The sequence below is a fragment of the Dromiciops gliroides genome, chromosome 3 (genome assembly GCF_019393635.1).
Source record: "Dromiciops gliroides isolate mDroGli1 chromosome 3, mDroGli1.pri, whole genome shotgun sequence".
Taxonomy (NCBI): Eukaryota; Metazoa; Chordata; class Mammalia; order Microbiotheria; family Microbiotheriidae; genus Dromiciops; species Dromiciops gliroides.
This window is the reverse complement of record NC_057863.1, coordinates 560,969,630-560,984,490: the sequence shown is the minus strand read 5'-3', so window position 1 is coordinate 560,984,490 and position 14,861 is coordinate 560,969,630. Positions and strand designations below refer to the sequence as shown.

Below are 14,861 nucleotides of genomic sequence, written 5' to 3'. Positions count from 1 at the left end.
AAGAAAGCAAATTTCAGGGCATATACCTAATGATCATTAAAGGTAGTCTAATATAACTAGTTAAAGAATATTAATAGTTAAATAAATAGTTTAAATTGATTATAATGAAGACCGCGAGTTAAAAAAAAATCCTCTTAATACTGTTGTTTTTTTACTAAGGTGAGATGGTATGAAAAAGCTTGAAATTTTGTCAAAAACAATTCTATAGTACTCAAAGAATTAACATTCACTTATCTTTCAAAATAAAACAAAACCCACTACAATCCAGAATGCCTAATTTCCAACCATACCAGTTTACTGTTATTGAATTTTACTTTGAAACCTATATAAATCAGTTTATATCATGTCAAATGACATTTTAAAATTCCATCACTTTAAAACCCTTAACTCCTAGAAGTTTTCCATGTAAAATCATCTTTTGCAGATGGAGATACTGAAGTGCAGTACAGTGCCTGAGACTGCATAGCCAGTGAGAGAGCTAGCACTAGGACTCCAAGTTGAGCGTTCTAGTCCAGGGCTATTTTCTGTATGCCACTAAAATACCTCTTAAATAGGACTAATTATCCTAGTGTGGGTTGGCTTATGGCGTGTTTATTTTTTAGTAAGACCTTTTGAAAATTGCTATAATGGAGGAAATGTAGCTATTAGTTATTAGATGGTTCTACTTTTTTTCACAATGTTCAGTTGTGCTCAACTAAAAATCTGAATTGATAAAACTGATAAATGTGAGTTTGCAGTAGAAATGACTTACTTGTAATTTTTAGTAGGAAGTAATTCTCTTAGAATAAAAAAAAAAGGCGTAAATGAACAGGAGTTACTCATAGTAAGATGTAGAACTAGAGGAGACCTCAGGAGTCATCTTGCCCAACCATAGTCATTGAAGTTCAAAAATGAGAAAAAGTACCTGAAATCCTATGGTAGTGAATAAGGATGTGTCATTGATGGCCAGTTTTCCAAGAATAATCTTTTATATAAGGAAGTTAAAAAGAAAAAAAAAATGAGCAAAGGTCAGATAAATTAAGATAGGGAGGTTTAAGGAAAAGTGTATTTGAAACAGGAGTAATCATAGATCTTAGAACTAGGAGGAACTTAGAGTTTAGTTGTGGGGATTCATAGTTTTTACATATGAGGCAACTTAGGTCCATCCTGTCTTGCTCCAGGTCTTACCATTAAGAAGTAATAGAATAGAAACCAGAATTTCAGCTCCTTTTGCCTAGTATATTCTAATTCAGGAGCAGGAGTTCTTAACTTGGGGTCCATGGACTCCCACAGGGTCTGTGGATAAATTTCAGTAGATTTGTGCACTTACATGGGAAAAAAATACATTAGCATTTGCTTCAAGTATATATAGGCAGCTACGGATATTGAGAAGGGTCCCTAGGCTTCACTAGACTTCCAGAGGGGTCCATGACACACAAGAGTAAAGAACCTCATGCTAAAGAGTTTGCTGTCTGTTCTGTAGTAAAGGTTTAAGAATTTATCAGGATACCAAACCATTTGTTTTTGAGGGAAAAATTTTAAGACTATTAACATTTTTTAAAAAGTGATAATTCCTTTGAGACTATAACCAAAGTGGGTTTGTTACCAGGAATTAAACAACACTAATTTTTTGTGAAACATTGGCAAGGGAATGGGTGGGGTGAGGTGTGGAAATGCCTAATATTTTGATCCTCAGTTATTGACTTTGAGCCTAAATTACTTTTCATATTACTTCTGAAGCATGGGTTTCATAATAATAGTAAATACTGTCTTATTCAAAACAGTGAGGGCACAATGCCATAGTAATGAGTATATGGATTTAAAGTAATTTGAATGTTGCTTAGATTATCCATTCATATATTTTTATGATCACCAACTGAAAAATTAGTTTGACTAATTCATTATGCCAAGGATATTTGTTTTTAAATGTTACAAAAGTTTTGTTTTGTTTTTCAAAGCATGGCACTTCCGTGTTTTTGTTTTTGTTTTTGTTTTTTTCTTTTAGCTGAGTGTAATTTTGTTGCCAGTGGCTTTTCTCTTTAAATGAATATGTCTTCTTCCTACATATTATACCTGATAGAATCTGGGTTCTGTTTTATAAGTTAAAATTTGAAGATAGTTACTGTTTAGAACCCTTAATTTTTTTTAATTACTCCCTTCCCATTCTCTGTAACTCTTCCTCCTCTTCTTTCTCTGCTTTTTTTGTTGCCTGATGTGCCTTGTCAGATTCTTTTTGTGGCCCTCAAGCTTATCCTAATACTACTCATGTGCGCCATGAGCCCTCTACTGTAGCCGGTCTATTTGGAGGTAGGTAATGGTATGTCTGTAAAGTAAACCTGTTATGTAGGCAAAAGGTTTTTTTAAAAGCCAAGTCCTTTAATTTGTATGGAGAAATTATTATTTTCTTGTTTTTTTGTTATTTTACTATTTCCTTTGTTTTCACAAAGTTGTGGTTTGACCTGCCTTTTATTTGCTTTGGTTCAAAAATGTGTTGGTTGACTGCCTACCATTTACACATTTTCACATTTTATTTTAAATGCACATACTCAAAACAGTATCTTATTTAAACAAGTCTTATATTCAGCCATATGCATTAGAAATACTTTTAAAAGTTTTCATATTTTTTATTTAGTCATATAATTTAATAAGCATGTGCAAATTTCATGCTCATTTACTAGTCTGCTATTATTAAAAAAACAGCCGTGGCATTGGAGTTGTAAGGAGGGAAAAAGGAGAAACCATGGGGGAAGATCATTCCCAAAATGGTTAGGAAAGTGGGAAGCAAGTTTCATAGAATCATGGCTGTTTTCATAAACCACTTGTGCTACTTTGCCCGCTTTGTGTAGCAGACTGTAAATTCTGACCAGGTGCTGCTGTTTTTGATTCAGTCAGTAAATGTTTGTTGCATACCTATGGTGTGCATAGCAAAAGGCCTTTGTTAGGCCTTTCCCTGAAGTTCCACAGATGAGACTTGTGTTCCCTCCCTTTGAGGTAGAAGTTAAATGGGATTAAAAGAAGTTCTATCTTAATTCTATACCACATTTACACTTAGAAGAAGCCATGGTAACATAATCCATATTTGGTTTTGCAAAAGCAAAAGGAGGCAGAAGGAATTATTAAATAGGGTATTAAACTTGGAGTAAAAAAGACCTGGGTTCAAATTCTGCCTCAGATACTTAGTAACTCTGTGATCCTGGGCAAATTAAAGTCTGTGTGCCTCGGTTTCCTCATTTGTAAAATAAGGAGGTCGGACTTAAAGATCTCTTAGGTCCTTTTCAGCTCAAAGTCTATCAGAGCTTTTCACTAGTCCTTTTCCATTGAAGGTTGGTATTTATGATTAGTGCATGCAATTCTTCCATTTTATGATATACATCTGATGAGTATGCATTGTAGAAACTTTTTAATAGAAATATCAGTAAATAGGTTTTCTTTATGCTAATATTTCAAATGGTGTCATCTGAACACTTTGCAGCCATATTAGATGATGTGGATTACATATTTGGGATTTATGGAAGGCATATTCATATTATGCTTTTCCATTATATGGACTGTTTATTCCCATTCTGTGGTAGGGCCTTCTAAACTCATGTTGGTCTGATCAGCCAGTCATACATACTGTATTTTGACCCCCAACACAGTGATGTCATTTTGGTTCTCTTTGAGAATGCAGGACAGCAACCAATTATGTTTATGTTTGAGAATCTAAAATAAGTTTTGAATATCCATTTCTAGCGACTTGATAAAATAATGAGGCTTAACTTTTAATTAAATGTGTGATGCTGATTCTCATTTACTATCCTGAAATGGTATATAATTTTGGAAAACCTTAACTGCCTTTCTTGAGCCTAGTTTAATTACATATTAGGGCTTCTTGATTTAAGGCACTATGTCTGAGAAAAACTGTCTTTTCAGTCTCTTTATGATGTGAATAATTGTAGGGGTCAATAATTAACTTTCACAGATTGATGCCTACTCACTTTTTTTTTTTTGGTGAGGCAGTTGGGGTTAAGTGACTTGCCCAGGGCCACACAGCTAGTAAGTGTTAAGTGTCTGAGGCAGGATTTGAACTAAGGTTCTCCTGACTCCAGGGCCAGTGCTCTATCCACTGCGCCACCTAGCTGCCCCCTCTTACCCACTGACTTTTAAAGATGGTCTCCTGCCCTCTAGCCCCTGAATTTATTTAAATTAAGGAAATGAATAATGTGTTGATTCTGAACTATATATCATTCTGACTTCTTTAAAGCTATAAAAATTCTCAGTTGTAGGTGCTAGAAAGAGGATTGATTACCTACAGGCTAATTTTAGTATTTTGGAACAAATAGGATGGAAACTCTATAGTTATAGAGTATATTTGAATGGAATTTATCTCTTGGCATATTTTCATAATTTCTATTAATGCCAGTCATGTCAAATAGCCATATTTGTCCTAGGAATATTTTAAAAGAGTCTGGATTATCTTCATATCTCTAGGGTTGTGGGTTGGGGTTTTGGGGGGGGGGTTGAGGGGGGTTTTGGTGGGTACAGTTTTCAATCTTTGCCAACACCACTCTTAATAAAATCCTACTTTGATGCATTTCTTATCTCTTATGAGCTATATGCACCATCTTGAATCTACAGGGCCAGGAAATGCAGGCACTTCCTCTATGTGTTATTGATAAATTTTATGCCATATTGCTTTTGGTATTTAATCCAAGGCTAGAACCCATGTACCCACCCTGTCCAAGAGTCTAAAGGCTAAGCAATTGTTGAACAAGATCTGAATTGTAACTCTTATACTTATGTGTTACACATACATCAAATGATATATCACAGTATATGGGACCTTTGGACATAATCATTCAAATTAACATGCCACATTGTCTTGAAGTTTCTTGAATTATTATTCATAAGTCCCTGGAATGACAATTTTCTTTGCTTCATTCTTTCTAATCCAGCATCATCAACATACTAACTTGAACTTTGAACATTTAAAGTAATTTACTTTGTCACTGTAGTTAAATAGTGTCTCTAACAAACCAAAAAAAAAAAAGGGAAAAGATGTTTATCATTGTACCATGGACTTGGATCTTTCCTGACAATGTAGGTCCCCTTTCTATGTGGGTCATCCATTACATCTTTTGGTCATTCTGCCTCTGAATTTTCACTTCTTTCTTGAACATTTAGAAACTCTAAATTAAAAGTATCTAGCAAGTCCTTTAGTACAATCTGTATCCGAATAAGCACTTCTTGTACAACATCTTCAAGAAGAGGTAATCCAATTTCTCTGCTTTAACACCTCTGATGAAAAGCAGTTTTCCCTTTCCTTCTGCCCCTGCCCCATGGTAGCTTATTTCACTTTTGGATACTTTGGATAATGTTTTTTGAAAAATAGCGCTTTTTTTCTGAACCAATATCTTCCTTTCTTCAACTTCTACCCATTGTAGCCAGTTCTGCTCTCAGAAACTAAGTAGAACAAGTCTAATTGTATGATAGCCCTTGAAATGATCCCAATTATGTCCATTCCCAAGTCCTTTCTTCTCCAGGCTAAACATTATTTTTTTCTTCAACTTATATGCTATTCTAGTTCCTCACTATTCTGATTACCTGCTTCTGGCAAGCTAGAGTGTGTCTATTTCCCTTCTAAAAGAAAATACATCATGTGAGTATGGAATCATACAAGTCACAGAACTTAAATGTTAGCCAAGAAGTGGGGGAGAATACAAGAAAAAAAAAAGATTGGGTTACCTAGAACATACCTCCTACAATCAGTCTGACAGTTACTGGCCATGCAGCCCCTGCTAAAACACTTAAAATTGATGCCAAATGTGAATGGTGACTTAGTCCACTCACTCTTAGGCATCTCTGTGGTCAGAAAACTTTTTTTTGTACTGGAAAAAAACAACAACCATGTGTCTCTGGGGTAACCCAGGACACATCTTTCTACTTATTCTTTGATAGAACACTCCTTAAACTGTTTGACCATCAAATCTCCACATAGTCTTTCCTTCTTAGTAAACTTTGTCTATTTGTTACTTATGTGCTCTGGTTTACAGAGCCTTAATTATCCTGGGCACCTTTCTTTAAATGTGCTTTTGTTTGTCAACAGTTCGTTAAAACTGTACAGTTAACATTATTGACACATTCCTTATTTGTTTTGGGTCTGTTACTGCTGAACTGATTTTGCTTACAGAGAGAGTGCCCATATTGTGATATAGCCGTACTCTAAAGCAGGATTTAATCTACAATAGTTCCATTTGGGTAGAGTAGTTTTTCTTTGCCCAAGAAAAACTACCTTTGGTCTCATAACTACAGCCTATATCAGGAGTTTTAAAACTTTTGTTGTATATGCCATGGACCCCTTTACCAATTTAGTAAAGCCTATGAACTCTGTTATTGACTAGATTGCAAAGGAAACCATTTATATTGAAATATAGTTTTGAGAATATATGTGTGCATGTGTATAAAATTTCTTACTATACTTTTTTGAGTATAAGGATAAAATGTTTGGTTACATATACATCACTGGACAGTTTATGTTTTGCCCTGATTATTGAATCCTAGTTACAGAAGAAATGGATGTTTACAGCTGAGCCTTTGGCAAGTTACTGGAAATAGATGCATAAACTGGAATGTGTGAGAAAGTGTGTGAGGTTGGGGATAGTTATGTGAATGTTACCAATCTAAAAGGGTATGCAATTCATTTATATTGATGTGTTGGAAACCTTGAGGTTTTGCCACTGAATGAACTTATTAAACCACATTACCTCTTGATGATGTAGGGGAGTGGGGAAGTCTCAATTCATAGGAATGTTTTTGCACATTCCTGAAAGCACTCAGGGTTGTAATTAATTGCTCTAGAGAGAAAATTCAAACATTGTACGTACACTTAGATGCATATGAAATTCTAGAAAGTTTGAGGTTTGTTTATTTGTGAACTTGAAAACAGATTAAACATTTCCTAAGCTAATTTGACAAACGACAGACAAGCTGCAACATAAGCACTATTTTGTGGGGTGTCATTTAATAAAGAGAGCTAAATGCCTGTTTCTGGTTTTTCTTTTCTAGTGAAATACATTCTGTAATGGAAAATATTGCTGTATATAATAATCCCCACTAAAAATGGTGGTTTTGAAAAGATGTATTTTTGAAAAGCTTGGTTTTTGTACTTTATAATTTTTATAATAAAGAACTGAAAATGTTGAGTAATGAAGAGATTTAGATTTTTAAGAAAATTTTTTTGGGTTCTTCTCAGGGTTCACTCCTTCTCCAGTTGCACAGCCACAGCCTTCAACTGGCCTTAATGTTGACTTTGAGTCCGTGTTTGGAAATAAATCTACAAATGTAATTGTAGATTCTGGCGGTAAGAGAAAATCTATACATTATTAAAAGTATTACTATAAATATTCAGATTTCAGTTCTGTGAGAGTTAGCCCATTTTGAGGAAGTGTAAAAGGTAACCAGAAAAACCTTAATTTTGGCCTTACCTTCAATTTTTTTGTTTATTTGCTTTTTTGTTTTTGCAGGGCTATGGGGGTTAAGTGACTTGCCCAGGGTCACAAAGCTAGTAAGTGTCAAGTGTCTGAGGCTGGATTTGAACTCAGGTCCTCCTGAATCTAGGGCCAGTGCTTTATCCACTGCACCACCTAGCTGCCCTCCTTACCTTCAATTTTTTAAGAATTAAACGGGGCTTATATGAATAGATTGCTAAGAACTCTAAGGAAGTAGTAAGTTATTCTTTATCCCAGTCGTCATTTTTCGGTCACTTATAAATTTCACTTGTCTCCTTTTCTGCTCTTATACCTTTGTATCACTTTTCCCTCAAACACATACACATCATCAACAAGCATTTGTTAAAATGCCTTGTTTGTACCTTACACACTTAATGGAAATAGCACTGTCAGAAGATCTGAATTCAAATCCCATCTCTGAATCTTACCCATCTGTATGACCATGTCAGTTAAATGCCCTGGATGGACCTTAGTTTCCTCATCTATAAAATGAGGAGAGTGTATACAAATGATCTCTGGGGTCCATTTTCACTCTAGAACTATGATCTTAAGTACTGTTTGCTGGTATATTTGTTTTCTTTTTTTCCCATCTAGCCTTCCATTTATCTCACACTCAAACAGACTAAACTTATTAAATCATTATTTGAATTTTGAATTGTACTTCATTCATGTGAACCTGGTTAGTTGATTCACTGGAAATGATCTTCCCCTTCTGCTTTAGTCTTTTCCTTTTTAGCCCTGTTACTGAAGTAAGTTATAACTTCTTAAAATATAAAGCATGAAGTTTTATATTTTAAAAAAAAGCACACAAGAAAAACAGAAAACATATAAGAATACTTTATTTAAAAAATAAGAAAACAACTTGGAAACTTATTTTAAAATACATTTCCCAGCAATGTCCTAGGCACTATAAATGGACTCTAAAATATAAATGACATCCATCTATCCCTCTTACCACACATTTAAAGGGGTTACAGTAGTTGTAGTCCTGATTTTTCTAGGGTTTGAGTTGATGTAGAAGAGGAGGTTCGTTTTTGGTTTTTGTTGGAAGGAACATTTCCTTGTGGCCTACTGGTTTGTCTCAAAGACAGAACATTTACATATATAAACTTAATTATGAGTGTTCCTATGTAGGATTATCTCTTAACTGAAAATAAGGAAAACAAAACCGACTATTTTGGGGGCACTAAGTAATAATCCTACCTTGTAGTGGCCTTTGGAGGTGGTTAATAATTACTATAAGCTTTATATCAAGAATCTGTAATTCCCTGGGTGTGGAAATCAGTTTTTAACTTAGTCTTAGGCAGTGTAAGCTATTGGCCCATGGTTCCACAGCTAGTATATATGAGAGGTAAGATTCGAACCCCGTTCTTGCTTACTCCAAACCCATTACTTTATCCACTGTGTGATTCTGTTTCTTATTAAGCTTAAGCTATTTAAATTCAATAGGTTGAGTTTTTCTCAAATTTATAATAAAACTAAATTCAGTTAATTGGAAAGTTAGTTGAACTTCTTTCCCCCATTTTATAAATGAGGAAACTGATGCCTACAGGTAAAATGACTTGCCCTAAATTATTGTATATAGTAAATAGTGGGGAATGAAACCCACATTTCTGACTCCAAATTCATTGCTCTTTCTATTCCACTTCATTCTTAGGTACCAGAAATTTAATGCTGTGTATTCATAGTTTATTATCCTTGAATATTTAAAGAAGCAAATTGAATCTTTCCTTTCATACAAGGTTGACCTCTACTTTCAATTTTATATTCATCATTTGCTAAGCACCTGCTGTGTGTTAGGTGCTAGGGATACAGAGCTCAATAACTACCTGAACAGAGCAGCTAGTTGGTACCGTGGACAGAGCACTGGGCTTGGAAATAGGAAGACTCGTTTCATGAGTTCAAACCTGGCCTTAGACACTTACTAGCTGTGTGACCCTGAGCAAGTCACTTATCTCTGTTTGCCTTTAGTTCCTCATCTGTAAAATGATATGGAGAAGGAAACAGCAAACTACTCCAGTATCTCTGCCAAGAAAACGCCAAATTGGATCATAGAGAGTAGGACAACAGCTTAACAATTTAAAATCTTGAGGACCTGTACTCAGTGGACCTGCTACTTTTTTTTACTAGACCTCTCAAAAATTACAGTCATTTTGGTGCAGTTTAGATACAGTTTTTTTTGCCTCTTAAGCTAGGTAATAAATTGATGACCTCTTGGTTTATTTTAGCCTCAGTCAGCTTTCTAATTTAGCTCAGGAGCATGTTCTTTGCCAATACAGTCGATTTAAAATAATACATTTGCAAAGTTCTTTTGCTGAAAGAAAAAGGAAGAGTTCTTAAGGACTGTTTGTACTTCTTCATCTACCAGTAAGCCCTTTAGGTGTCTTAGAAGAAGTTAAGAGGAAGAGAACTTTGCTTCATGCTTCAACTAACCCAGAGAGGTAGTTAATAGTCATTTGTCTGAATAATTCTTCAATTGTCCTTTTTAAGCCTTTAGAAATAAGTCCATTTGTCCATAAACCCTTCCCCTCTTTTTTATTATATGTAAGAGATAAGTTTGATGTAACTCTCCTTTTGGAGAGTTTAATGTGCAAGTCTTCTGAAATAATTTTTCAAGAAACCAGCAAGGAGAACAAAAAGAGTTGCCTTTTAAAAGCTGTAGTACAGTGAAGTTCCTTACAAATCCTGTTTCGTTTATTTATAACTTTAAGGCTTTGATGAACTAGGTGGACTTCTAAAACCAACAGTGGCCTCTCAGAACCAGAGTCTTCCTATTGCCAAACTACCACCGAACAAGTTAGTGTCAGATGACTTGGATTCATCTTTAGCCAACCTTGTAGGCAGTAAGTATTTTTTCCCCTTTTATGATAAATTGATTCATTTGGTAAGAGTAGTATTTAAAACTTTCTTCCTTATGTCATAGATCTGGGCATTGGAAATGGAACCACTAAGAAGTAAGTTTTTTTATATATGTACCTCCATTTTATGCTTGCTACTTTTAAAAACCTAATTTATCTAGCTTTTAAAAATACATCAAAATGAAAGGCATTTGCATTTTACTTTGCTTAATCTCATCCTTTGAGAAAATTATCTCAGGAAATTTAATGTGGTGACTTGTGCTTATTTAAAGTGATGTAAACTGGAGTCAACCAGGTGAAAAGAAATTAACTGGAGGATCCAACTGGCAACCAAAAGTTGCACCTACAACTGCTTGGAATGCTGCAACCATGGTAAGTAAATAAAGTTCATTGTAGAGTAGTGCATGTATAATCTATAGTAAATTTCATGTGTAATATGAAAGTACATTAGTGAGTTTTTAGATCCATTCTTAATATTCGAGAGTTTGGAAAGTTCACATAAATTAGAAAATAGGTTGTTTGACTGTATCAACCTCAGAATTTCTAGAATGCATCATAGTATAGTTTAAATGGCTCTAAGTTAGTAATTTCAGTAGATATCAAAACTTATTCCACGTAACTCCATCCCTACCCATAACTTCCAAAAGAATCAACTGTGGCAAGATTGAGGAGAATCTGCTTATTAGAGTTAGAGTAAGTTCTGCTTTTAATCAGTGTGAAAGTTTACCTCCTACTTGTTATCATTATGGTCTCTTCTGCACCAGCTAATTCTTTTGGTTAGAACTTGGTGCTAAAGAGGACAGAGTCAAGTGTTCAGTGACTTTCCAGCTGAACTTTTTATAAAGAAACTTTGCTTTATAACCACCCTTGTCATTTGGCCTGCTCTCTTGAGGATAATTGGCTATTGAGTGACTTCAGTGAATTATTTAAAAAAACAAATATTCTCCACTGATTTACCAGTAGCAAGATACCCATGTAAAAAGAACGTAATGTATTGTTATTTTTTTTTTATTTCTCAGAGAGAAATATGGCATGATGGGTAGAGAACTTTGGTTCAAGTCCTGCCTCTGACATATAGGGGCTATGTTCCCTTCTCCACTCCTTCCACATCATGTCAATTCTTTTTTTGTATTTCAGGTTAGCTCTCTGAGCCTGTAAATTGCAGAAGAGAATTTCCTAGATTAATGAAATTACAAGTTTAGTCCCTATACCTTCTCACTTCTAGATGATTCTTTTATTCAATTTTTTTGTTCTGTTGCCAGATTTCTTTAGTTTTAGGCATGCTATCAGCATATGGTTGTATTAAAGACAAAAACTAGTAGATAGTATAATTGGAAGTAAGCTTGAAAAGTCTTTGTTTAAAATGTTTGAAGACTCATCAAGGTTCACAAGTAGCGAATAATAAAATTTACACTTCCTCAAGGCCATGATTTTTCATTTGGTAGTCAAACTAAGCATCCGTTGTAATGTTAGTTTACACTGAAGGCTTTCCCAGTAGCACATATGAGAATTACCTAGTGATTATTTCATATGAGAAGCTAATATCAATATTCATATATCATAAAAGTGTTTTTAGTTTTAAAGTAATTTTACACCATGCAACTTCTTACAGATGTATATGGAATTAGCACAGGCACTTCAAGTTTGCCTACTAAGATGTTAAAACAGGAAACTAACAATTCAAATCTTTTATACAGGTGGAAGTAATTTGTAATTTCTACACTGAAATTTCTATGATATCAATAGACTGGCAACAGTCTCTTGCTTCCTTTGCCCTTTTCCTTCTCCCCCTTTCTCCTTCTCTCTTCTTCCTTTTGTCTTATGCCTTGCCATCTCTCTCTTTTTTCTCTCTTCCTTCCCTTTTTTATTTCCTTTATGTTTTAGCATACTAAGTGTCATAGATTTTATTAAAATTTACTTGCAGTGTGGGTGATTTTTAATACTTGAATAAAATTGCTGCTTGTAACATTTCTCTACATTTCTAACCTGTTCCATTAATACTTAAACACTGTCAAGGTTATAAAGTCTTAAAAATTTTTTTATTCCTTCACGCTATATAAAGTACATTCCGGACTCTGCTTGTGAATTTGCCAATTAAACTTTCCTTGCCATGGAGATTAGCTGAAGGTTTAGTGTAACATGCCTATCAAATTTACTGTGTGACTTCTGAATTCTGGACAGCTGACTGATTGTGGGCTTTTTTGTTGTGAAACATGTAAACAGAAAAGTCCAATGCATTGGAAATTATTTTTAACCTTGGCAGTGTTGGTCTTAATGTAGATGTCCCTTTCTTAAATTACTTGAATTTTAGGCATTTGTATTTTAGGTAGATATTAAATGTACATGTGAACTAAAATGCTCTGTGTATTTTCTGTTGTGTAAGTACTTGTTCTAATCCAGTGTTATTGCATTATGTAATTGTTCTCCCTGGGGAAAACAGAATGGCATGCATTTTCCACAATACGTAAGTGACCAAAAACTAGCCTTTTTGCAATAAAATTGGCATGTTATTAACCACTGCTGTAGCAGAATCTCATAACCTTCCAGCTATTACACATTTTTCATATTAAGATCTTCAATGTGCCAAAAATTCCTTCTAGCATATACTGATTTCATGGGTATGCTGCAGACTTGATTCCAGTGGTGGCATGGGAAATATTTTTTAAAAAAAATTCTTGCTTAATATTCTGCCATTTGCTTCCAGATAGCTGGGTGTCTATTGTTTGTATGTGTCTGTGCTGCCGTAATGCACTGGATGAGTTCTGAATGAAGGGGGATGTTGATTGTGGTGGTGTGTTTAAAATAATAATTGCATGAAATCTCACAAGCTTATGCTATATTTGACAGTTCGTTGACTTAACATGGCAGACCTTAATTTTAAAGTAGGGAGAGACCAATAAGTCATTCGTGCTCATTTAAATACTAAACTTTAACTATTTAAAGTAACCTATTATTTTAATTCATGCTTCATTTAACTTATGCATCCATTTAAATTGCAGAATTCCATTTTAGTTTTTTATAATTCCAGCAGTGCTATTGGTCTTTCACCTTTATGTAATGTCAGTTTTCATTGTATGATTATATGTGTAAGGGGATCTTACTAAGGCGATAAATATCTTCCCCGAAAGATCAAATACCCTGATTATGTAATACTTATTTTTACAATGTAATATGACATATTAATGAAACCCTAATTAAGAGGAAAAACAACTTTTTAAAAGCTTATTATCAGCTGGTTTTTTAATATAAAAATTTAGGTTTTTTTTTCCTCCTCCCTATCTCCTTTCCCCCCCACATCCCAATAAATGGATGGCTTTTATATCAGTAGTGAACTGGTGACATACAAACCCTTTATTTGATAGTTGTAATTCATTCATTTATTTAAATGTGCAATCAGTGCATAAATCTTTAAACATTTTAAATAATCACCAAGGTTACTAGCAACTTATTTTTGAACCAAATTCTCATCTTGAGGAGCTCTTTCTTATTAATTGGTCAGAATACTTATATTTTTTGCTGAATTAAGGATCTAACATTGAATTATATCAGTTTTCTTAAACATACTTTTATCGTACTAATAGGTCTATACAATTAAGGACTTTCAGAAATAACTTCATTTGTTACTTATAACCAAATGTAAATGGCTATTCTTTGGGTCATCTAAGATTGTTTTATCTAAGACTGAGTCTTTTCAGTTTGTAATTGCCTTTTTTTGTTGTTGTTAACTGAAAGGAACCTTTTTACCCTCAGGGAAAACCTCTAAATAACTGACCATTAATTTAAGACTGTGTGACATAGTGGATAGAGACCTGGGTTCAAATTCTACTTCTGATATATGTATGACCCAGGCAAGTCACTTAATCTTTCATTGCCCCAGGCTGCTTGTAAGTTACAGAGCATATGCTATGTTAGAGGAGGGAGATTGTTTATCAGGAATTCCTTACTCCATTTAAATAACACATACAAATCTTTTTTTTTAAAAAGTTGTCCCAATTTTTGATGTTTCTAAGTGCCACTTCATCTTGGCTGTGTTAGCAGAGCTTTTGTTACAATTGCTGTTATTGTTGTCCTTAAATTGTACATAATTGAATCACTTCCTGGTTGTTAAATTTTTTTTTTTCCCTCCCTTCATTAGGCACCCCCTGTAATGGCCTATCCTGCTACAACACCAACGGGAATGATAGGATATGGGATAGTAAGTATTCATTTGGATATAATTTGACTGCTTAGCAGGGGATGGAGAAGGAGAAGTATAATCTCTTATATATAGCACCTACTATGTGCCTGCAGGCACTATGCCAAGTACTGTTTACAAAAATTATTTTATTTGACCCTCACAACCACCCCGTGATATAGGTGCTATTACTTTCCTCATTTTACAGTTGAGGAAACTGTAGCAGAGGTTAAGTGACTTGCCATGGGTCACATTTGAGCTCAAGTCTTCCTGAATCCAGGCCAAAAGCACCACCAGCTGCCTCTGGCAATTATATATTTGCTGTTTAATTGCAAATGATCTTTTACAATAAGAGTTCAAAAC

At 34.4% G+C, this 14,861-nt stretch overlaps 1 protein-coding gene across 17 annotated transcripts in view; it reads left to right on the top strand.

Annotated features, from left to right (window-relative positions):
* PICALM (phosphatidylinositol binding clathrin assembly protein) overlaps positions 1 to 14,861 on the top strand; it is a 127,291-nt gene that overhangs the window by 92,887 nt on the left and 19,543 nt on the right. For 4 of the 17 annotated variants that reach the window (XM_043991216.1, XM_043991206.1, XM_043991204.1 and 1 more), the window contains 7 exons: positions 2,206 to 2,286; positions 7,211 to 7,318; positions 10,178 to 10,309; positions 10,390 to 10,420; positions 10,597 to 10,696; positions 12,765 to 12,788; positions 14,460 to 14,519. In XM_043991216.1, coding sequence (XP_043847151.1) covers positions 2,206 to 2,286; positions 7,211 to 7,318; positions 10,178 to 10,309; positions 10,390 to 10,420; positions 10,597 to 10,696; positions 12,765 to 12,788; positions 14,460 to 14,519 — 536 coding nt within the window. The remainder of the gene's footprint in view (positions 1 to 2,205; positions 2,287 to 7,210; positions 7,319 to 10,177; positions 10,310 to 10,389; positions 10,421 to 10,596; positions 10,697 to 12,764; positions 12,789 to 14,459; positions 14,520 to 14,861) is intronic. The other 13 variants (XM_043991215.1, XM_043991213.1, XM_043991220.1 and 10 more) reach the window with 7 other exon arrangements.